The sequence below is a fragment of the Stegodyphus dumicola genome, chromosome X2 (assembly GCF_044657685.1).
Source record: "Stegodyphus dumicola isolate Sdum_Otavi_A_Nest chromosome X2, ASM4465768v1".
NCBI lineage: Eukaryota > Metazoa > Arthropoda > Arachnida > Araneae > Eresidae > Stegodyphus > Stegodyphus dumicola.
Genome location: NC_140781.1, coordinates 102545613 through 102570241, shown reverse-complemented (window position 1 = coordinate 102570241; position 24629 = coordinate 102545613). Strand labels below are relative to the sequence as shown.

The 24629-nt window shown below is 34.0% G+C and overlaps 1 protein-coding gene across 5 annotated transcripts in view; it reads left to right on the top strand.

Moving 5' to 3' along the window:
- Positions 1-24629, top strand: part of LOC118187672 (cyclic AMP response element-binding protein A-like) — a 339383-nt gene that overhangs the window by 301904 nt on the left and 12850 nt on the right. For all 5 annotated transcript variants that reach the window (XM_085809268.1, XM_085809269.1, XM_085809270.1 and 2 more), the window contains exon 3: positions 20819-21160. In XM_085809268.1, coding sequence (XP_085665394.1) covers positions 20819-21160 — 342 coding nt within the window. The remainder of the gene's footprint in view (positions 1-20818; positions 21161-24629) is intronic.

Here is a 24629-nt window from a genome sequence, read left to right as displayed (position 1 = left end):
CATCCTATCTCAAATATAGATCTAACAGAGGTCGAGTTGATATGACCGCCGAAGAAGACTATTAGTTCATTTCGGGTTCGGTTCCAGGCAAACGGCCTGATTCTATAAGCATTTTCCTGCGTTTTTTCATTTTCTAATGTGAATATGAGCCAGTTTCTTTTAGACAGTCTTCCATTAAAACACCCTTTCCTAGACAGATAGACATCTCACGTTTTGCTAATCATCAGTTAATTTATTTATGCCTGGCCGTTGACCATTAGGTCATTAGGCAACAGTTAATCAAGTACAACATCAGTTAATCAAATATCTTAACCTTTCTCAAATGTAAAATTTAATCTTTACCTCAAGTGCGAAATTTTTGAGTAATGATAAAGGGGAGATAATAAAAAAGGTGTATTTGATTGTATGCATTCAACATAAAGAAATGTATATGTTGAGATGTTAAATAATATCTCCTAATAGCAGTTTGTAAAAAAAAAAAAAAAAAAAAAAAATATTCGAAAGAATCTTAAAATCTGAACTTCTAAACAATTTTCATCAATCTATAAATATAAATCCCGATGACAAAACTAGAATCTATAGTGCATAAATCTATTTGTATAGTGTAGAGTGTTAAGCTTTCTCCGTCTGTTGTGCAAAGAGGATTCGGGAAAAACAACTCTTTGGCGACAGGAGTAATACATCTTCAACAGCTTTATTGTCTACGATTCTGTAGCTGTAGTTCCTGAACTAGGCGATGGAATATCGTGTGAAGCTGCTGTCGAAAAATAGCTTTTTCATTCTTATTCTGTTTGACCGGTTGCATATGTAGGATTTTCGGGTCAACCGAGTAAATACTTAAGAAAGTGCGATAAAACGAATGAAAAGAAAACGAGTTTTATTATTTAATGGAACTCTACCTGACATACAATTTTAGCATTCCTGAATCCCGTTCTTGAAGTTATTTTAAATTGCGAATTGTAAGGTTTCTGATGAAGCGAAAAATTGCTTTTCTACCATTTTACGAAAGGTCAAGGCCCTGGCCTTGCATGTGTGTTTGATACGGGTTTCTGATGTGCGTCTTACATTCTCGTAGCAATCTCTTCTATCATCATACTTTTTTTAAAATTTATTTCCTTTTTATTTCCTTTTTTAAATGGAACCGTAGTACAGATTTGGTGGTTCAGTTCCCAGCCGTTCGAGTTTTACACTTTATCGTGACGGGAAAAAGAAAGTCATTTCATTTATATGCTAAAATTACTATAACTAACCAAAATATGTTTATTTTTTTTTGTACCATAAGCTTATAGTTATCATCTGAAGGAATTTAAAACAGAAATTCGAGTTCTCCAATTCTGTATCTTCCTTAATTTTTATACTTAAAAAATATGAATATTGAAAAAAAAAATATGAATAGGATTAGTGCCACAAAGCTGATCGATTTTAGTTGACAAAAATGAATCATGAAGTAATTTCTGAGTTAGTTTGCAAAAGCATGCTGTCATAAGACAGGAATTTTTATCATCTAGTTAAAGCATTCCGATTTTCATATCGGTTATTATTGAATATTGCCTTCCTTATCCTTATGGTGTTTAGCGAAGGCTGGGAACACCTACATAGACTGGATTCGGTTATTAAATTATGGTAAAGCATGCTAAGGCTATCCGCCTAAGAGTATAGATGCCTTTATGGATGACTTTCTTAAAAAAAGCCTCGTATTCACGTTATGTATAGGGAAAACAATAATAATGCTTATGGTGCCAACCGTTTATCGCCATCCGATGCCGGATACAATGGATCGATGGGCTCGAGTTCAAATCCCAGGTAAGGCTGAGCGTTTATATTATAGCTCCTTTGCTTGTAGGATCCTTGTATGTGTTGATTTGAAGGACCTTGTGATAGGCGATGGTAGAAGAATTAATATTCTCTTGGATTTTATGACCCCATATGCTTTGAATCACAAATGGAATGGAGCTTAAATAGATACCTCCCTCTGGACGTTCTCAACTCTTGACTGCTCATGCATGTCAACTGCACACGCTAAGGCATCTTTTCCTTTTTATCACGCACATGGGCTCATTAGAGGCCAAGTAGATAAGATGTGAATCACTGGTAGTTTGACTTAGATTCTATTCTTGTAGAAGGGATTAACTGTGTGGACGTTTTCGTAGTTTCTCCTCTTTGTAACATTGAATATGAGCCAGCTTTCCTTAAAAGTCCTCCACGAAAGCTTCTTTTTCCCTACGGACATAGCCCTCACGTACTTTGCTATATTCAGTCAAACCCATTATCGCCAGCGTGTTGTTGCCGGGTATCCCAACTAAATTGGATATCATGGCCCAACATTAAAACCCAGCTTGGATGTCATGAACAGTAAAGATTCTGTTCTTGTTTGGAAAATTAGTTGAATTGCTAATTTGTGTGTGATTTATTATAGTGGTTAGTTATTAAGCAGTGTGGTGTTGTTTTGCGGCAATGTTTATTTCATTTGTGCTTGTTATGGAATTAGATAATAGCTTTTCATTTGATATGAATTTACCGATTCGACAATAATTTTGAAATGAATGAGTAGTACAGGTAGTGAATTTAACGACAGCTATAGCGAAGTTGTATTGCCACCTTCGACATGTATTTCATAAAATTTTGCCTGCTGTTATACATTTCGATATATTGTTTATACATTTTGAAGCTGTGGAAATTGTTGTATTTCTAAAAATGTTTCAAGTCTACATTATTTTGCTACAATCAGTACATGATAAAAGCCAATATTTATGCGCATCCTGTTGGCCTTATTCATAAAATTTAACATTCTTCCATATCAGCTTGTTTCGCCTAAAATGAAATATAATTTCGTATTTCATTTTGGAACTCGGTTACCATTTAATTTCATTGATTTAAAAAAGGGGACACTTCTGTAATGATTTTACGCGTATAGTTTATAAGCATGCCAAGTAAATTTTAATTAATTTCAATACACATTAATTTTCGTAGCCATCAAAACAGTTACAGCAGTGTATTCTTTAACTGAACACTGTGATGTTCAGGAAGAGGAACTTCTCTGCACCTGTGAGACGCTGTGTAAATAAAATAAAAAATTCAAAAATAAGTTATTAAATAAACTGAATATTAGAAGTTTAGTATCTAAATTCTGGAGCTCTGTCTGTTTAGAACCAAAGGAAGTATGTATATTCTATCTGGAACGACGATAGACTTGGTACCAGGCTGCAAAATTCCAATCAGAGGATGGCAGTTTTACGATTTAAATTTCCTTCTTTACTCAATAATCATTCATTGCAATTCGAGACAGTACCTGAATAATGTAGTATGTGATAAAGTGGCATAAAGGTTTTTTTGTCGAGGGTGAGTGATTTCAAAGTGCAATAGTTTGATATCAGTGGTGAAATCCTGTGCCTTTGTTAACGATTCCGGTTGCAGCCTCGAAGGTCGCTTCAGTGGAGGTAAAAGAAGTCTTTTCATCAGGATCAGGAGATGGACATTTTGTTAGGTATAAGTGAAAGAATCCCCCCCCGGGAGCTCAGTAACACAAGGAGACACAAGGAGACTCAAGTAAACACAAGGAGATATATAAGGTGGTTTTCTGAGAAGAGAAAAACTTTTCTGTTTAGGTCTATGGGCATGTTTGCCTGCTAAGAACGATCATTCCTCGTGCATAATGCGTTAGAGCATTTTTCCTAAAACAAAATTCTGAAATTACGGGACTAAATATACCCAAGTCCCATATTGTCAAGATATGCAACTGTTAAGCTTTTCATCTTATTAAAGTTCATGTTATTGTTAAAACTTGAGTTTGAAGTTCATTTCAACCCTGTGTCGTAACCCAGGATTTGCGTAGCTGTTTCGGCCACTACACCACGAGTAATTGAATTTCCCTATGATATTCCGAAGTTACTACAACAGTGAAATCCACTAAAGCACTAAATGCCTAAAAACTGAATAGTTAATGAGCGTGCCTGTAACATCTGTTCCGTTTATGCGTTATGACTTATACCTCTGCCTTTTCGTCAGTCATTGAATTGTATTTAAACGTAACTAACCCTTCTTTATATCAGCTTCAAGCTGTAGCAGTATATGTGTACGCTCATCATTAGCATTGCCATCATGCATATTATTAGCCTTCCGGGGGTGATTAACATTATTGATTGATCAACGGTAATAGTTAAATCTTTGAACAAATAATTAACTAGCAAGGTTTAGTTAGAGGAAAAAAATTAATTAATTAGTCAGTAATTCTCTTTTATACTCCTCGTACATAGTGGTTTGCTGCATGTCTTTAAAGCTTGACAACCAGAGTTAACTTCGCCATGCTTTGCTGTGCAATAATATACCGAGTTTGATCATTTACGTTGAAGGCGTATCTCGTGATGTGGTAAGTCTGCATACTGCATATTTGAAATCATAACTGGGAAGAAAAATCAGCAAAGGTACTTTCAGATACTGATTCTAGGCAACTGAACCATTTTGAGTATTTTGTTGAAATTAATATAAATCATTCCTCGATTATTAATATATCTATACAAATCTTTTTATCATAAGATAAAAAATACATTTACCTTAAATGTGTATATTAAGGCAAACGTAAAAGAATAGTACCTAATCTATTTAGTGATTAAATCAGACAAATGGCGGATTTCAATTACAGTGATTTAATACGGTCTTAACAATAAAAATACATTTCAAAACCAATAGTATAAGTACTTCTACAGCATCCTCTTATAATATCCCCCCTGTGAAATAAAAAATTTGAAAGCCACAATACGCATCTAAGGAAATGTCTAGTTTAATATTTAAAGCAAAGCTGGTAATATTCTGGAAGGGTAACCTTTTCAGTTTTTAAGCTCTGGTAGTTTCTTCTCGGTTGGTTCCCAGCGGCTAGACAGGCTGTCTATATGTCGTTTTCTACATGTCTAGCATCAATACTACAAGTACGCGAAGGCATTCCTCTCACTGAGTAGATGACCGTTGCATGTTTTCCTTTAATTAACCTAACCGAATGTAGCCTCATATGATGCTGCGGTAGATAACTCTCTAGTGTGGTTTGCCCTAACCTAATAAATCCAAACATTAATGACTGCATTTGATCAAAAAATGTATGTATTTGAGGAAAAAATTGCATTGTGTTTTGTCAGTAATTATTAAACTACTCTTTTGTTTAAGTACTCGCATTGCGAAAAGCTGAATTTCTTCTGAATAAATTTGTTACCGGGTGAGAAAGGGAGGGGGGGAATTCAAATTAAATTTCTCATGGTCTTACTCGAAAGCTTTTGTGTAAACCAATAATTAGAGAAGTTTTAGTTTTTTTAATCTTCGTATTACGCAGAAGGAAAAGGATTGTAAAAACTGCATCAATATAGGTCAAATTTTCTATTCGCTTGGCTCATGCGAAAAGAACGCACGAAGAAAAAATATAGGGAAGTGTTGCATATTTTTCCTTCATTCTACATTTTTTTTTCTTTCAAAAAAGTACGTTTAATGAAGCAAAAGTTTTGTAGTCAGTTCAATGCCCCTGGTTCGCTCTACAAGATTTGTTGAATAAATAATTACCTTTGCGTTAAAGTGTATTTTTCTAAAAGCTTTTAAAATGCCTGCCATTTTTTTTTTTTTTTTTTTAAGATCGCAATGACTGTTTTACTTTCGCTAATGAGCTATTAAATGTTCTCAAATATTGCACATTTTAATATTCAGCATAACCGAACATTAAAAAGATTTCGTATTATTATTTTACTGTTACTACGTATATGAAGCATTAACGAAGCACTAAATTTATTCATTCATAATGTTCAGTAGGTATCATGTAAAGGTCAAATGTTTTTCCATTGTTTTAAAAGTGGTCAACTATCTAATTCGGTAGCATAACACTCAGGCAGTGCGGCCTTATAAAGGTCCGATCAGATCTTTTAGGTCTTCTCTGCCGCTAAGCAGTGGAGAAAATCCTGTTCTTTCGGTGACAAATTTTATTGATTTCTTGTCGAGATAGGCTTTACAACCTAATAAACAATTTTCTGCTTGTTGCAGTAACAATACTGCAATCTAAGATATTCTTCTTATTTTTCTGGAGGTTTCCATAATTAACGTTTGAATTGTTAATTTAGGTTGTAAGTTTTGGATATTGTAATTGTGATTATCGCTTGTCATAGTGGAAAATAATACTTGTGGTGTCATTGAGGAATGATGAGCGGCAGGCTTTGAATTTCAGAACTTTTGCAGTAGATTAACTGCATGAAAGTTAGATGAGTATTACCTGCAACCAATACCAAACACAAATTGCAGTCATTGCTGCAAGACGAAGCTACATTCTCTTAATATAAAAGTCAGGGTCTCTGAATTTTTCCGAATAGTTGCTGTTGCAAATGAAAATTGGAAGTAAATATCTTAGTTTTACTATATACCAAGACCTTTCTATGATTCTGTCTTTGATATGATCCAGTGTGTTATAATCATTTGAAAGAAATCCGATGTATATGTTTTTTGTTGATTTTGTGTGTCAACTCGTTTATTTTTCCCCTTCGTTTCGTTCCGTTATTGAAGTAAGATTTAGAGCGATTTAGATGGATTGAACGATGAATGTTACTGCCATACCTTAAACTCGCCCGACTGTGAAGTAACACTCACAGATACACTTCAGTCGTATCAGAAATCTGTTTGAAAGAAGACAAAATTAAATTCTTCAGAATTAAATTTATTGTCACACAATATATCTCGCATCTTGGCTAGTAGGTTTCGTGCATCAGATTTCTCTTTCACAAATAGTTTTATACTTGAGTTCTACTTCAGTTTTTCTTGAAACTCAAGCAGCAAAACTTGAGCACATAGGCATGCATACCTGAGATTTACATTTCAACATGTACTTAAAATTGACAAAATACACGCATTATTTTATATAGATCTTTAAACAGCCGGTTTAGTATCTTAGTTGCGTATGCGGTATCTATTTTTTCCGATTTGCTTCTCATTCTTTGATCTTTCCTTTCACGAAATACGTTCCACCATACCTGTTTAAGCTAATATAACAAGTTCGTCATGCTGATTTATGTAATAGTATTTTTTTTTTTTTTTTTTTTTTTTTTTTTTTTTTTTTTTGTTGTTGTTGTTTTTAACGAGAAGCATTTGAGTATTCTGCATAACTAGTTAATCAAAGTATTTTAAGCAAAACGCGCAAGTCTTTCAAAAACGAAAGAAATGTCTTCGAAACATTTTCTGTTGGAAACTGGCTCGTGGAGCCGTTATACACGATGGAAAACCCATGCAGCTAGCATGTGCGCTGGAATTTGCACCCGGGTGGAACTACCAGCATTTTAGCGGTCATATCCATTTCGCCAGTAGCGGACGCTTGTAACTGGAAGAATTGTCTTTGTGAGCTTCCTTGTTTCCCTTCCAAGATTTCTCGTCTTTACAGATGTCTTTTTTTTTTTTTTTTTTTTTAGAGGAGGAGAGGTTGGTTTTTTAATCTAGAAGCTTATGCTGCTTTCTTTCAATTCAAAAATGCGTTCGAGTCTTTGATTTATTCTGGTTTGTTCAGTGTGCTGTAATTATAACCTAATTGAATATCGCTGATGTTTCAGATGGTTCAGTTTATCTGATTGGAGCAAAGCACTCGATGGCTATCTGCCCGAGGGGAGGGATGCCTCTGTGAAAAACTTTCTTACGGAAACTTTCTGGTATCCTCGTTACATATGATCGAAACCAGAAAATGCCCATGCAGACAACTCGTTCGCCCTGGAATCGAACCCAGGTCAAACTACCAGCGTTTAGCGACTTTACCGCTCGGCCGCTGGTGGGTCCGAGATGGTTGGGTGTAAGGAAATTAGTATCTGGCTGGTTTATTTAAATTCTAAACTGTTCTTAGGTCTAAAATAGGCCCATTAGAGACCGAGACGGGTAGAGTCGCTGAACATTGTAAGAAGTAAAGATGTTAAAATAAAAATTTAATAGATCGCGAATGTCTCGTCTGACGTCGGCTCCTCCCCACCAGTGGCCGAGTGATAAAAACTATTGAATACTGGTAGCTCATTTCCGGGTTCGAACACACGCGCAGTTTCCCCATGTGTAAGTTTATCTTAAAAAGTTCTTCACGAAGGCATCCCTTTCTTTAGGCAGGTAACCCTGGTGTGCTTTGCCATATCCAAGTAACCTAACCCGTGTGACCTCGTGAAATATTAAAAATACACCGATTACGCTACTATTCTTTTTTTCAAATACGGCAGTAAGGAACTTGTCGGCGATTGACACTTCGTTTGGAAAACATTGGTTTCAATAATCAATCCCTTTTGATTTAATCTTGCATTAAATATTTATCGCTTGTTTTGAATTAAGTTGTTGAGACGGCGTATAATTGATGCGAAGTTCTCTTTGGAAATTATATACCGAGCTCGTTACATTTACTCTGAATAAATGAATACGTAATTGTTAAATTGCTGTGCGAAAGGAAGCATTTGGAAATCGAGAAAACGTGCCCATTGTTTTCGACGTTATGCTTCAATGTAAACTCCGTTAGTATTCAAATTTTACGCTTATATTGAGAAAGCTATACGAGTTGTCTGAGTTATTCAATGTTGTTTTTACGTTTCCTTAAGGATGGTTGTATAGTTAAGAAGGTTTGGGTATTTAATTAACAATCTGAAACAAATACACTCTTTTTATGTTAGTTTGCATTTATAATGAGTTCAAAATTCCTGTACGTAATTTCTTTCAAGTAAATTTACATTTTATTAACAATATTTATCAATTTTATAAATCATATTTGTTGTTCACCTCCACATTAATATTAAGCTTGCAAAATAGAAATAATCCTGAATATTTTTTTGATTGTTTTCAAAGTTGGTATAAATTCACATGTAAGTCACTGAATATATTTCAACACAGTGATTTTATTTAACGCTTTGCATTGTATTCCTATGTCTTTGATACCTAGTCGGATGACAATTTTTGTTTAAAAATTTGAATCTCTGTTCTTCAACTGATGTCTCTTTATTGCTGTTTGCTTAAAATGCAACTGAACTGTTTTCATTTCATTGATTCGGAGCATCTTGCAAACTGTGACGGGCTTATGAAACAGGGGAACTACATTACCTAAACTATTGAAGCCCTCTTCTGAAGGTATACTTGCTGCTCATTTTAATTAAGGATTTGGGAATACCTTGGAACACGAGACTGACTGTGACTTGCGTGACCCCATAAATCTGCCTTTGCTTTGGGGAAAAATTAGCTGCCTCACATATTTAAAATCGTAAAAGGTACATTCGAAAATGTCAGTGTTTTATATTATCAGATTTCATTTCCTAACAATGGTGGTCATCACACATCGCTATTATGCTGGAGTATAACTGATTTCCTGATGAGGAAATTGCTAAGGTGTTGCAATTGGAAACGTTGGTGTACATGGCTGGAATGGATTTTAAAAATGTGTGCTGTTGCATACAGAAGTGTATATGGCTATGAAGGGTGTTAAAATTATTATTAAAATCAGGTCGTTGTGTTATTAAAGACTACTTGTAATTATTTAAATTAAAAACTTAGCAAAAAATGTTTTAATTGTTGGCCTGTTATATTTAAATAAATTTTGTTTTCATAATAGTTTAATTACTCTCTTATAGGTATATTAGTTTGTTGATTTTTCATTTCTGCTGGTGTCAGTGTTCTGTTAGGTTCTACTTTGTAGGTTTTAAACTTTTATAGTGGTTTAAACGGATCGAGTTTTTGTTAAATGTAAATGTAAAATGCGACTGATGTTAAATTGTATTAATAAACTGCAATGGATACAGTATTATACTTCCTGGGTTTCAAAATTCGTTTTCTTGACTGGCAATCATTAACCTCACTTGAATTTTTTAAAAAAGGCCTTATTAGCCTTTGGGGGGGGGATTACTTCATACAGCAAATAGAATAAAACAGGAATGGTGTTTTTAATGGGAGGGATTTTATGAAGAAGAATGCTAAAATTTCTGTTGTGTGTCAGTCTTGACAATTTACCTGCTTTATAGTGACCATTCTTTCTGCTACATAATGCACTCTATAAAAGGCAGTTCAAATAGATACTACCCTTTTTAAATAGTAACAGATTCTAGTCTTTGATTTTCTTTCCAATGAATTAAAATCCATTGTCCACTTAATGAATTCGTGCCCTTATTTTTATTCCGTAATGGGGTTGCGTTTAATTTGTGGGTTCAGGAAAAGTAAACTGTGTGGCCTATTCTTCCACACCTATTTGCAAGAAGGCTTCACGTGCCCTGGCACTTATATATATATATATATATATATATATATATATATATATATATATTTTTTTTTTTTTTTTTTTTTTTTTTTTTTTTATAGAAAATAGGCGCAGAAATTGTTCACAGATGTAGATACAAGTGACAAATCTGTTCAATGAGTTTAAATTTAGAAATAAAAGGATGTGATTCTTTTCAGCTTTTTATTGGCTATAATAGCTGATGTCCTCATATTTCTTTTTTGCGCCTTTCGAAATATGGATGATTAGCGCTCCAATGACTAATAGTTCAGGGCAATTTTGAAAGGAAGCGACTAAGTAAAAGTTATATTACAACAAAGTATAATCAATGATAATAGATTACTATTTGCTTTGATAAGTGCGCCTTTGGGAAGTACAAAGATAAATTGTATAGATATTTAGTGGATAAGCAATTCTTATAGTAATATTAACTTTTAAAAATAAGGAAAAGTGGACGCGCTGTATCATAGTATAGCATTTTTAATTTGGGAAAGTTTTGAATGTTATTTCTTCTAAAATATTTTCAATTAATAATTCGTTGAGTTTTCTGGCTCGTTTAACAGGAGCATAAATTCGAATTTGCACATAGAATTTAAACGGAGTAGACGCAGGGAAACTTTTTTGTAGCTGAAGTATTGTTACAGACAATTAAGTAATGCAATTCGGCATTAAAAATTTAATAAGCTTTTCCCCCGTGCCTCCAAGCATTAGTATTATAAACGTTAAACAAATATTTGTAACAGGTTTCTAATAATCCTGTATCTGAGAAATACTGTGTTTAGATTTATATTGTTTTCATTACAGACAGATGGAGCTATTGGAAATTTTCCAAGGCGCCGGTACTTGTGACGCTGCTTTGTTTTTTCATGATATCGATGAAAAAGATGTGTTCCTGATAATTAAAAAAAGAAGGAAACAATCATAGTTGTAGAATTCATCCCAGGAAGGAACGTTTAACCCATAGGAAGAAAAAGATTAATGACACTAAAAAAAAAAGTACATTAATGGTAACTGTATTAAACTTTGAATGTTTTAATGCGGAACTTCATAAAGATGCCGGTCCTTTGTGCCTTTGTTAGGGCAATCTTGTGCCTTGGAAATCGAGAGTCAACTTGAAAAATGTGCTGGCACCTTTGTGAAAGTTGGCGACTGTTCGCCAGGATTATCACCTTCACATGTGCCTCCTTGCAGCCTTGATGCAGGTTACTTCCCTCACAGAAATGCATTTCACAAGTGGGCCAGTATCCCAGTGTCTTTATCCCATGTGTCTTGTCGAAAGGTATCAACACCTTTATGCAAGTCGGCCGCAATGATTAGACCAACTCCATCCCCCCTGGTTTCTATGTTCGTAGTAAACTGTTTTGTTTCCGTCTTTTTTAAACACTTTACTATCACCAGAGGGTATAACTGAACTATAATCTAAGCAGCTTTGGAAAAGAGCCTTGATCTGCATAAGCATAAAAAACAAACTGGGCGTGATATAGTTGGAGGATCCACTTGGACGTGATTTAATAAGAAACTCTTCAGATTTCACGTTTTCTCTCAAACAATGAAATTCATTCTTTATTTTTTGTTACGTATAAAAGTAAGACGGTGAAACAGTTATTTATGTTACTTGTGAACATTTGATTACTACTGTCAAATTATTTTTGGGTTTGTTTTTGTAACTGGATTTTCTCCAAATGCGTAAATTATTAACTCACTTAAAACAGTCTTAACAGTAAATTATATATAAAAGTGTCCTACATAACTTTGTTTTCTGCGCAAATCATTTCCGAAGTTGTCATTTTTTCTGCTAGGCATATTTCAATACCCTAATGTATTCAGATGATAGGAATTTAATAGAAATGATGATCTTTTACAAGCACCATGGCCTTTTTAAAAATTTCGATATCAGACTATATTGTTTGCAGATACTCTTGCATTTTCTCATAATCAATTAACAGACTAAATTATTTAGGCTTCTTAACAACAAAGTATTTCTTTTGCACTGCACACGATAAAAATTGCTTAAAACTATGAGTCGTTTCTTAGATATACTTTACTCTACACTGATTATCTTAACTCGGAAAGTAGTTGAAGCCATATGGGTAGCACTGGAGTACCGCTAAAGGCGTGCAGGAATATAAACCCGGAATTGAGAACTTCTCAAGTCTTTAGTTAATAGCTAATTCAAATACGCTAAATCAATTAATAAGAGTTACTTCAAAATGAAGCACTCTTAATTTAGCTTAAAATCAGCGTGAAACCCACGTGTGGCATTTGTAAAAAGCAGCAGTTTGCGTCTAGACAGGTAAATCGGAATGTGCGGAGCTTGGAATAATCCGTGTTTTGAGACAATAATAAAAGAGAAAATGAACGGGAATGTTATGCTCTGGAAGATGCCATTTTACTGTTGCTTTGACGTCTATCCCCGGAAAAGGCCATCATCCATGAAAATTTTGGCACTGATGCCGTGAATCAAGGCTACTCTTTTGTGTGGAAAATGGCGAAACGGACAAAATTTTACAAACGTCGAGTTTAAAATAGGGTTATAATGTTGCGGTTCATTTATTTTCCTTTTTCTCCCGCTATCATCATCGATATGCTTCATTTAAGAGCTTGGTGGGAAATATCTCTCGTACCACTTTTCGAGGGATAAATTTCAATTCTTGAAATGGTTGTAACTTTTCGCAACTAAAGTCACGTCGATCTTGATGCTGGAATATTTTTACATGCAGGCTTTGTAAGATTTTTGACTGCCTCTACGATTACAGCAACCCTGCAAACAGTATCTTAGGTTTGGATATTTATGAGACTTCTTTCTCTTACCCCGCCGCATTTTTTAAGCGTCAGTTTAATCTAATCTTAAATCTCTTTTTCGCTGGGTATTTTATTCACAGTGCGTTTACGCAAGGGCAACCAGGATCTCTTTTCCCTCTTGCAGAGGTGATAAGATGAAGATTTAAAGAGATGCAAAATGTGTTCCAGCTGTATGGAGAGAACAGTGTACTTCTTTAAGATTAGTACACTAGAATACAAGTTTTGGATCACAAAGAACTAAACACGTATTAGATCTAATGAGAATGACTTCACTGGAAGCAAAATTCTTTTAAGCTGATAGAAGTTTTAAGAATAAACCCGAATCTAGCTAATTGTTCGATTATTTTAGGCAATTTCGTCCTAATGTCCCACAACTAGACCCCAAAAGTCGCATTATGTGGAGTTGTCATTTCAGTTCGCTTTATTGTTGATATAGCTGTTAAATATTCACAGCAATATACTGTTGCAAAATGCGTTATTATGGACACATGTAATTTTTTATCCGTACTATTCTTTATTCATAAAGGCCCACCAGCGGCAGAGCGGTAAAGACGCTGAACACTGAAAGTTCGGTTCGAAGCTCGAATCCAGCGAACGGGCTGGCTGCATGGGCGTTTTCGTGGTTTTCCGTATGTGTAACGTGCATACGAGCCAGTTTTCATTAGAAAGTCCTCCACGAAGGCATCCCTCCCTTTAGGCAGATAGCCTTCGTGTGCTTTGCCATAATTAAATAATCCAATCCATTCCAATCTTTATTCATAAAATTGTGGTTCTATGGGTAGAAGTGTTGCGTTCTTTCATTAAGCTTTGCTGTCTGTCAGTGCTTCGTGAGGGTTCTAATGCATTTTTATTTCAAACGCCAAACTTCTTTAATATCAAAGTATTTTGAAAGCAGTGTACAATACAGGCATGCTTTGGAAGTAGAGTACAGTGCAAGCATGCTTTAAAAACTTGAGTATCGGTGCGTTTTTAGGTTAAAGACAAATGCACCATTCTGCGTTTTAGAAAATAGCCAACTGATTTATTTTATCGAGACAAGTTATCGAGAACATTCCGCGACAAAGCTGAAAACATCAAAAGAGTAAATAACGTTTACCGTACAATAGGAAAGTCCGTGATAAATACATTTATTACATTTATTGTGCCAAAATAAAGCAAGTTAGTTTTTAATAATAGAATAAACTAAAAAGAACCGAGAGAAAACTATTGATTGTTTTGCGGCCCACTCCTTTACCATTAGTTACCATGTTTTAACAGTAACGGCATATGTAATCATAAATCCTTCACCGGAATTTTAAAAAAATATTTGAAACTTGAATAGTGTACTGAAGTCCATTTTGGAAATAGAACAACAGAGAATGCTCATATTTGTAGAAATCAGAGTGAAGGTTAAAAGGAAGAACTTGAGGTTTCTGTACTTGATTGGCTACTATGATTAACTATGAAGAGGCAGTGATAGGATTCATTAATACAGCAAAAAAACAAGGATTCTTTGAAAGATTCAGGCTTATTATTTGACTTGGTAAATAAAGGTTATGCATATCCATGAAAGTTTTCTTCCACAAGCAAAAGTTTGAAATTACTGAGCGAGCGTATATCAGAAATTACAATGTTTCCCTTACACCTATCAAAAAATACTCTGTGTTTTTGTCCGTCAGGGCTTTGTTAAAGGAAATGGGAAAACTCAGCTATGTTAAAGGAAATGGGGAAAGCTGATCAAATATTTTTGATTGAAAGATGTCTAGGGGTGATTATCGTGAAATGCACTGTAAGCTGTTTTATTGAGTACGAAATGTTTTAGAAACAAGGAATTTGAATCACATCGTAGAGAATCGAGCATCTCATATACAAATAGGGAAGGATAATGTTTTTTTCCTTCCCACGAAAATTTTTCCTTAAAAGATTGCATTTTTTATTATTGCATGTATGTTGAAATTTTAGTGTAACTAAATAAGCTACAAGAGGGCAATTATTAATCTATTGCTAAATAAATCGGGGCGTTTTGGAAATTCGATATTTTTTCTTCCAGTTCTGGAACAAAATAAAATGTTTAGATTTCAATATGTTTGTAAATTCTTCAAAGTATATATAAGCTTAGACTGTCGAAAAAAATGCTCAGTATAATGTGATAAATTAATTGAATGTCAACAGTCATCGACTTGCTTGCATATAAATGTCTGTTGATGGCTGAAAATATAAGTTCTGTATATTGTTTTTGTATACATATTTTTCCCTGTAAACTGTATTTGGCAGATATGTTGAAATTAATAGTGAGAGGTAAATCGAATTCTCATCACTGTAGCTTAAAATTACAGTTTTTCTGCGCTAAGAGTTTTCACATGTTTCACCGTAATTTATAATTCTGTGTGTGTGTATGATTATGGCAAAGCCTCGAGGGCTATCTGCCTAAGGGGAGGGATTCCTTCGTGGAGGACTTTCTAAGGGAAACTGGCTCGTATACACGTTACACATGAGGAAAACCATGAAAACGCCCATGCAGCCAGCCCGTTCGCGGGATTCGAACCTCGGACCGAACTACCATTGTTCAGCGACTTTACCGCTCGGCCGCTGGTGGGCTAATTTATAATTCTAAAAATTCTTTTAGGTCAAGAAACTAAAACTTGTAAGCTCTTAGTGCAGTTCATCAGAAAAATCCATTTTTGTCGTAAACACGGAAATAATAGTAAATTTTAACCGGTTATTAATTCATCGAAAGTGCCCTATATAGATCCATTTTTTTCCTCCCTGATGATAATAATCCCGTAGTTTTATCCTAAAGGCCTGAGATCATTGCTCCCTTCAAATTAGTGTGATGGCATAGTCTAACCAAAGTAGTATTTTTACAAAAGATGTTCATTCAAGTTACTAGCATATGCTACGCATTTTAATATAGCAAAGTCTAAATTTACTAGCTTGAAAAAAATTGAAAGCTCATAATGTTTTAAAGCGTCATAACAGTGTTGATAAAAAGAGCTAAAATTATCGTTTATTATAATGGACAGAATGACGCAAACTTGAGAACTTTGAGCAATAAAAATAGCACATGAGCGTCTACATCTTAAAACTAGTATTTAGAAGAGGAGAAAGAACCTTACATTCCCTCTAATATTTTGTAAGCATTCCTCATCAAGACCACCCTGGAAAAAATAAAACAAATAGCAGAAGCAGAGGATACCCTGTCGTTAGGAATGGCAATGGTATGCGATGTGGCCTCTGCAAGGTCTTGCTGCGCGTCTTGCCTGAAGACTTAGTGCGATGACCGCACTTTGTTTAGTAATGTGTCCTTCAGGATATGCAGCTGTTATGCAAAGTAAACTGAAAAGAAAAATGAAATAAAAGCGGTTACTTTATCTGCAGCCAAAGGCACAGTTTCCTGAGTGTGTATTAATTTCATAGATTTTATTGATTTTATTTAACAAGATATATTAATTTTTAAGGGAATGTCTCGTACAGAACACCTAATGACGCATCATTCTTGAATTACCTTTTGTCAGGTTACACTGATTAATCATATATAATTAAGATAAAACCACTTTTGCTGATGAAATGGTATATAACTATGCTAAAGAGATTTTGTTGTTGCTATCTGCTTAAGAGAAGGGATGCCTTCGTGCAGGACTTTCTAAGGGAAACTGGCTTGTATACACGTTACACATTGGAGAAAACACGACGAAAATGCCCATACAGCCAGCCCGTTTGCCTGGAATCGAAATCAGGTCGGAACTACCAGTGTTCAGCGGCTTTACCGCTCGGCCACTGGTAAACCAAGCCAGTTTCCTTTAAAACCCTTCACGTAAGCATCCCTCCTCTTAGACATATAGTTGTCATGTGATATTTCTATAATTATTAATTAAATAAAATATGGCAAGCGGAGCAAGTTGCAAACTGGTAGAGGTGCGCTGCGCTATTTACCAATTTTATATATATAAAAGACTGAGTTCAAAAGTAATAGATTTATGTTATATCAGGAAAAAGGTGCTAGTCATATTTATGATGTAATATTAAAAGTGAAAATTTATTTATTTATTTTAGTCAAAGTTGAAAACCTAAACTTTTTATACAGGAAGTTAAAATTTGTTACTTGATTTTTTTTTTTTTTTAAATACAAAAAATTTCTTCATTTATTATGTAAGAATTATTTTTAACTTTAATTTATGGCATATTTTTGAGGAAGTCGTAAGCTTTTCAGGCGTAATTCTTAATCACGTTATATCAGCTTCCGTTTTAATAGAATGAAATAGGGAAAGATATTTTGTCACTAAAATGAAGACAAGAATGAAGAGTTCAAATAGTTTTAATTCCCGTCCCGGTTCAATTAACATATTTTAAGAGGCTTGATACAATTGCCGAAGTATTGTAATATGGGACCTTCATTCAAGATCTAATTTTTAAATTTTTAGCTAAAGGTATTTTGAAAAATCTCTAAAAAAATAAAGTAAATTTCCGAAGTTTTTGATAAGATATTGCTCCACTTTTCTATGCAATATTTCTGTTTCGCCACCTTTCTATTGTTTATGCAATCATGCATTCTAAATGGAATCTTTAACTTCTTCCCCAAACATGGTCTGCTGTGCTTTGAATTTATTTTATCAATCATTTTGAGGGAGAAGTATGGAACGAAGACAGTTTATTTTTCAATTATTTGCAGTTCACTGATTAATAAATAACCTGAATTACACAATTATGTATAATTTGGAAATCATTATGACACAAGGAGCTCTAGATATATTGTTCGTGTAACGTTTTTCTTATACATTGCATGGTATGAATTATATGCATCAATAGCATCATCCGTTCGACGTTATGTAAAAGCCAAAATTTATTGTAGAAAGCAATGAAAATTTGTAGATACCTTTCATAGTCTTACAGCACTACTATCTTGCACTTTATTTCCTCTAGACTGTTCATATGACAAACTGAAATTTCGCATACTTTATACTAAGGAAGTCGGGTGTTTTAAATTTCAGTTAGATTTTTAGCGATCAAGTGTTGCACTCTCTGATTGTGAATGTTGCCCTTTCGTTTACCAAAGACATATATCCATACTGATATTGCAAACTTTACGAAAGTAGACTGCAGATAAACGATTCAGCAAAGAATCTGAAATTAACAATTGCTACATTTTCCTCGAATCACTATTTATTTAAAAAAAGACAATTTTTCGCAGCATGAGACCGCATAATGTCTTGTGCAGGGCGGTACACATCTAAAACAGATAAACTCTTAACTGCTGAGTAACCTAGCATAACTAATAATTCATTGCATATGCAATATTTACTCCATAAGTCTAATTCGAGTCAATACATTGAGATATTCTTTATAAGCTTGCCATTCAAAAGTTTGGAGAAGTATTTAAGGGTCTTACTTTATGCTTTAGTAAGGAAATTATTTCTAACTAAATATTGAATGTGAAGTATTTTCTTTCCGAGGTACGATATTTCTTTAAATTTGCTAGATAAAGCAACACTTTTATGTAAACTGTTAGAAAAATTACTGATATAATTTTATGTGACACTAATGTAGCGTTAAATTAATCTGGAGTCGTTAATCGGGAAATCCTTTGAAAGGAAATGCTTTGAAAATATGAAGTACGAATGTTTAGAAAAGATCCTTCTTCAAGAAGGATTGATTCATTACGAAATTTCTGGAACCTAAAAACGAACCTTAAAAAATCCCAAGTAATATCGTATTTTAAACGCCCATAACTCATATGGTTCATAATGCCATTAGTGATGACTAAATCAAAGACCTCGGAAGCACACAAACCAACGAGCTTCCACCTCCATGTTTCACTGTTGCCAAGAGAATTCCTTGAATGCATTTCTGTATTTCGCCTCTTGTCCGATACACAAATATCCGCCTCCATACCTTTCGCCTCCTGTCCGATCCAAAAATATTGAATTTACTTTCATCTGAAAAAATAGTTTTCTTGCAGAACTCTGGACTTTTATTGACGTATTTTTTGGCGAAGAATAATCGTCAGTTTCGTAACCTCCAATTTCTCACTCGCAAAGAATTTTCGTCTCGCAACACGGCCATGGAACCCGTGTTTTTTTGCATGTATTTAGAATTGTACTTACTTATACTGCTCTTCCCATGTTTCTCAGTTCTGTTATAAGCTTAGAAGCACTTACTTTCTGATCTCTCTTCAACGAAGTGCCAGAAATCGTTTGTCAACTAATGCAAGTAGATATAATCATCCTGAACGAGCACTATTTTGCACTGTAACTTTTGCACGCAATAAACTTTTGAGTAACCGACTGCAAATTTGAACGTGGTCTGTCAACTAAAACTGAAATTTTAGTTTACCACCTTTACGAAGTTTTAAGATTAATTCTCTTTCGAAACACTCATTTCTTTACCTTTAAGACTCATAATTAAAATTTTACGTTTCTTATCACATTTAATGTTACATCCGGTCATTTTATATAATCCGCCAGATAAATGACATCAGTTATCAATGAAAAACTGGCTAAATTAGAAAATGCTACCAAAATTTTGCATTTGTTTGAATGTTCAAACACGCCAATAAATCCCTAATTTTAATTTCCTGTATATTCAAAAGCTAATTCAATATCTTTTTCGAATTTTTTTTTCACTCGTATTTGGTAAAATGTTTTATTAGTTATTGCTCTTTGAAGAAATTTCGATAGAATTAGCGAGCTAAAACAATAGTTTTTTTCGCGAAACCAATCTTATACGAATAATTTCTACACTCACTGTAGTTTACAAAGCGGCTTTTCAATAAAGGAAGTCGTATGATTTGCTTAGTTCGTCTTCCGAGGGGGTGGTGGAGATTTGTATGTTTCAGCTTTTGAGCTAAGTTTATTCAGTTTCAATTGAAATTTATTTAGATGTTTGACTCGGTGAAATAAATGACAACCAGCATTATTTTATTATAACAGAGAAGAAAGTAGCGTTAGCGAAAAATGACGCTGCAGTATACAAATACTAATATACGAATGAAATATGCGACATAATTCTTATAACTCGCATCGAAAACAACTGATAAAATATATATTCTTATACATTTTCGAATTTTAATTATAAAAGCTGGATTCCCCCTTTAAGTGTCTAAGCTGCAAAACACTGGGAGTTCATTTGGGGCTGTGTTACCAATGGCTGATTAGAAAATCCTTCACTGAGATATTACTTCCCATGAGTTGATAGCTCTAGTATGTTTTGCCATAGATGCATTTTGTCACTTTTTATTTGATCTTAAATCGGAAATGATAATTTTCGTAAACCTTTGCTAGGTGCTACTCTGTGGTAAATCTGAGCGTAACACTGAACAACGTTATTAATTTTAATTATATGGCTCAACAGTTTCACCCCAAAATATCAATTCGGCCTTGGAAATTATTATTCAAAGTCAAAGAATTCTTGATTTGAAAACTTATTTAATCCATATAATCACTTTTCTTATTTTCAGGAAAAAATAGCTCAAAATTTAACTAATAAAAATGCGAAAATGTACAAGCCTGTTTTTCTTTGTAAAATTTAATTTCTTTTAACGTATAAAACATGGTACGGTTTTTAGTGACGTAGGTTTTCGCTTAAACTTTCGTAAGATTCTAAAATCTCAGCTATGTCATTACGTGGTCAAAATTATGACACGTGTTGCGTGATAAAAATATCGCAGATAAATGCCATGAAACATTAGTTTAATCATCCTTTCTTTTTTATTTATCATAGCTGAAATTTAAAGTCGCTCTAATCTTGTTAAAATCATTATTATTTTTGTTTTCAACGACACCTGAATTTAATCGAATGTTTCTTTTATTACAGATATGGAAACTGAATGCTTTCCAGCAGTGTCCATGACGTCTGCAACAGGAGAACCAGATTTTCCAGAAAATGTTCTTATCAAACAGGAGCCGGCTTCTCCTCCCCCTGCTACATCGCCTCGCGCTCACAGTTTATCAACAATATCTTCTCTTTTAAATGCACCATCTCCGCCACTTTCCTCTGCATCTTCCATATCTTCTTTGCATCCTCAATCTCTTCTGAAGCAGCCGACCATCGTCCTTGCCGCTCGGCCTTCACCTTTACATTCTGCGTCTTCATCGTCTAGAGACCACCAAATGATGTTCCCTAAAGTCAACGTCAAAGTGGAACCCTCTCTATCGAGTAAGTGTACTCATCCTCTACCTACAAAGATTCACTGACATCATATATAAATTTATCGATATGATTTAGAACTAGATTATGATTAATTAGATAATCAGTTACTATATAGCAAAATGCTTATAATGATGTGATGTTATCCGTATAACGGCTCAAGTTATGTTCAATGTTCATGTAGAAAAGCTTTCAGACTTTGACGATAAAGGCAGAGGCTCCGAAGCAGACTCATTATCGCCTAGCCCACAGTGCACACGCACCTAAGGACATCATTAGGAGAGCCAGAAAACCACCTTATATATAATCAATCGTAATTATTTCCCCCCTATAACCAATCTGGGAATTTGGGGCTCCTCAACGACGTTGTCCATAGGCTCTCAGATTGACTTAATTGGCCTTGCTTGGGATTCACTCGAATATCGTAACATCTAGACCTCCCAAACTGACGGGGTTATGCTACAGTAGAGTAGGAACGTGATTCCTTAACTGCAGGGATGTCATTTATACGGATAATATTTTGCCGCGAAATATGCTGAGAATGTCTTTGCCAGTTGAATGTTTACCAAACTGGACAGCATACCCTGAACAGTATATTTACAAACACTCACTGTAGTGTTGGATAAGCAACACACCATCAAAAGCTTTGAGTTGATTTGTTTCACTTTATCGCACAGTTGACTATCAACATCTGTCTGGCAGGCCTAGAGACGTTTAGTTATCCAAGTGTCTTCAGATGCTCTTTTTGGGAATATACCTCTGCCATTCCAAAACTGAGTAAGTAGGCGATGAGCGAGACACGTTTAATGAAACCTTAACACGTGTGCAAAATTTTAAACAAACATTCTGTTCATCGCATTTGACAGAAATGCAATTAAATATGGCAGAAATCCCTCTATAATCGTTCTTGTATAAATGGCAGTTTCCATTTGCTGCTTTTAAAATTTCGCGTTTTTACTGAATAATCAAATCTTTTTTTGATCAATCAAATCTTGTAATCGATTTAGATCCGATAGCATGCAACTAGAGAGTATTGCGAGTTAGTTTACTTTTAAATGTTGCTTTGTGATAATTAGGAAATGTTGTATAACTTTGCAATTGACTCTTTTTTTTTTTTTTTTTTTTTTCTATTTCACTTCATTATAGATTGAGATTTATATATATATTATATTTACTAAAGAAATATTGATTATATTATCTCCTAATATAAATTTAGTAGAAGTATGATATATATTGCTAGAGGGCACTATTATCACTGTAGTCAATCGAACGCGCCCGTTCTGTTAGACTTTAAGAAGTTCACAACAATTCTCTTCAGAAACGTTTCCTTCTGAAAATAGATTTTTTATTCTCTTTTCTTTTAAAAGAAGTTATCGAATATATGTCCCCCCCCTTTCAGATAAAAATGAAAGGTCTGTCTTATTTTTTAAGGTAGTTGTGTTCTTTTGTCTCTCTATTTTTCTCAGTGACCCCCCCTTGGAAAGCTACTTGTCATCATCATAATGTTTAACAAGATCAAGGGAGGGAGGCATCGCTGGTCTACATTTTCTAATATATAATACTTCAGTATACATTTTACCCTCAAAATGTTTTTTAATGCTCCAAAAAGCGTTAAAAAAAGATTTGATTATTCAGTAAAAACGCGAAATTTTAAAAGCAGCAAATGGAAACTGCCATTTATCCTGGATTAAGCAGTCGCTATTTTAAATGGATTGTTGCTAAATGCGGCGTTATTTGTAGTCCAAGCGATTTTTCTCGAACATTCGGATTAAAAGATTTTGCATGGACAAGTTTATAAAATCTCAAAGAAATTCGGAATTTTAATTTACCCCATCGAATGGATGGAACGTTGCTGGCTGAAAAACGGGTTGGTTTAGTCTGTGCCCATAAACAGCGAACGCAAATGTGAAGATGCCAACGAAACAAATAAATGAAAAACTCTCAGTGTTTAAAATAGATGAATGTGAACTATTTTTCAGTACGCTCTGTGATAAAACATATGCACCACTTCCACAAAAGTTCTAATCGGGCATTTATTTTCGTAGACATATACTTCCGGTTACAAAAATGATTTAAATGATGCAAACATTCATTTAGTATTTTGAAATTTAAAGAAATCAATTATATGTAAAATGCGAAATCTAAATTTTACACCTTCCTTCTGTCAATATACTTAAGAAAATCTTCTATGACCAAAAATTGACCAAGGTATATAATGAGGTGATATTTGACGTCATTTTGAATTTGCATTAAAGGGTCGGTAAATAAATAAATTAAGACAATTTGAGGTTCACTTTTTTCCCACTTAAATGCCATTCCATGATATTCTTTTGTGATTTACTAGTGTCTTTATTTATAATGTTGTTGCATTCGTAATGCCGAAAGAATTTTCACACAAGTAATTTGTAAATTTTAAAATTCTGTATACTTTTTCATGAAATTTTTTGAATGAAATTTTATTTATTAAAATTCACTTTCATGAATATCAGTTTACGATCATAAAGCCGATAAAAGTAAAAAATTAATTAAAATACAAATTTTTAATTAAGGCAAATAATGTTACGAGTTGGCTATGTGCCAAAACTTCAGCCTCCCAGTATATTCTAGAATACGAATTCTATAAGATATCCTTTTCGAGGGGGGGGGGAATTATGCTCATCAATATTTTTCACAATAATCTGCATACAAATGCTCGGCACGTAACCTCTTAAGATGAAATCTTTTCCTAAGCAATATCTTATTTTTAGTTATGCACAGATGCAAACGTTTCGCTCGTCAGCTTGTGTACGATCCCTGAATATGATTCTCGATTAACAAATATCACGGTCAGATTTTGTTGTACAAGAGTCAAACGTTTGGTGTTTTATTTTTTATAAAGAGTGCGAAATTTTCCTAAACACAAGTGTACAGTCCGGAGGAACGTATAAAAAATTAGATTTTCTGACTTTTTGATAAAACTGATCTACGACCCACCACTGCGACTCTAAACGTATACGGACGTCTAAGAATATGCTGCATATAAAAGGTAAAAATGCATGGTGGAAAGTCTAGCTAGATTTTTCAAAATTTTTGTTAAAGAGCAACATAAATGGCACAGAAAAATTGCCTTTATTGATGGTAGAAAAGTCCCCAAAGAAAGAAAAATCTATTAATATTTCAAGTGTTGAAACATTACTGCGTAATTATAAATTAAAAAAGAAAGCGGTAATGACAATAAATTTTATGAAGAATATTAAGTTAAACGGAACAAAAAATTTTAAAAAGAACGCAAAAAGTTTGCTCTTTATGGATAGTTTTGCAGTACTTTCAAAGCCTCCCTTTGAAAACGTGAAAATCATTTTCTTGCCACTAATTCTGTTTCCCGGTTACATGTCATAGATTAAAAAATCATCAGCTAGTTTAAGTGGTATTTTCCCAAATGTTTTTGCAACAAAATAAAAACCCGTGAAAAAACATTCAAGCTTAATATGTTAGAGGC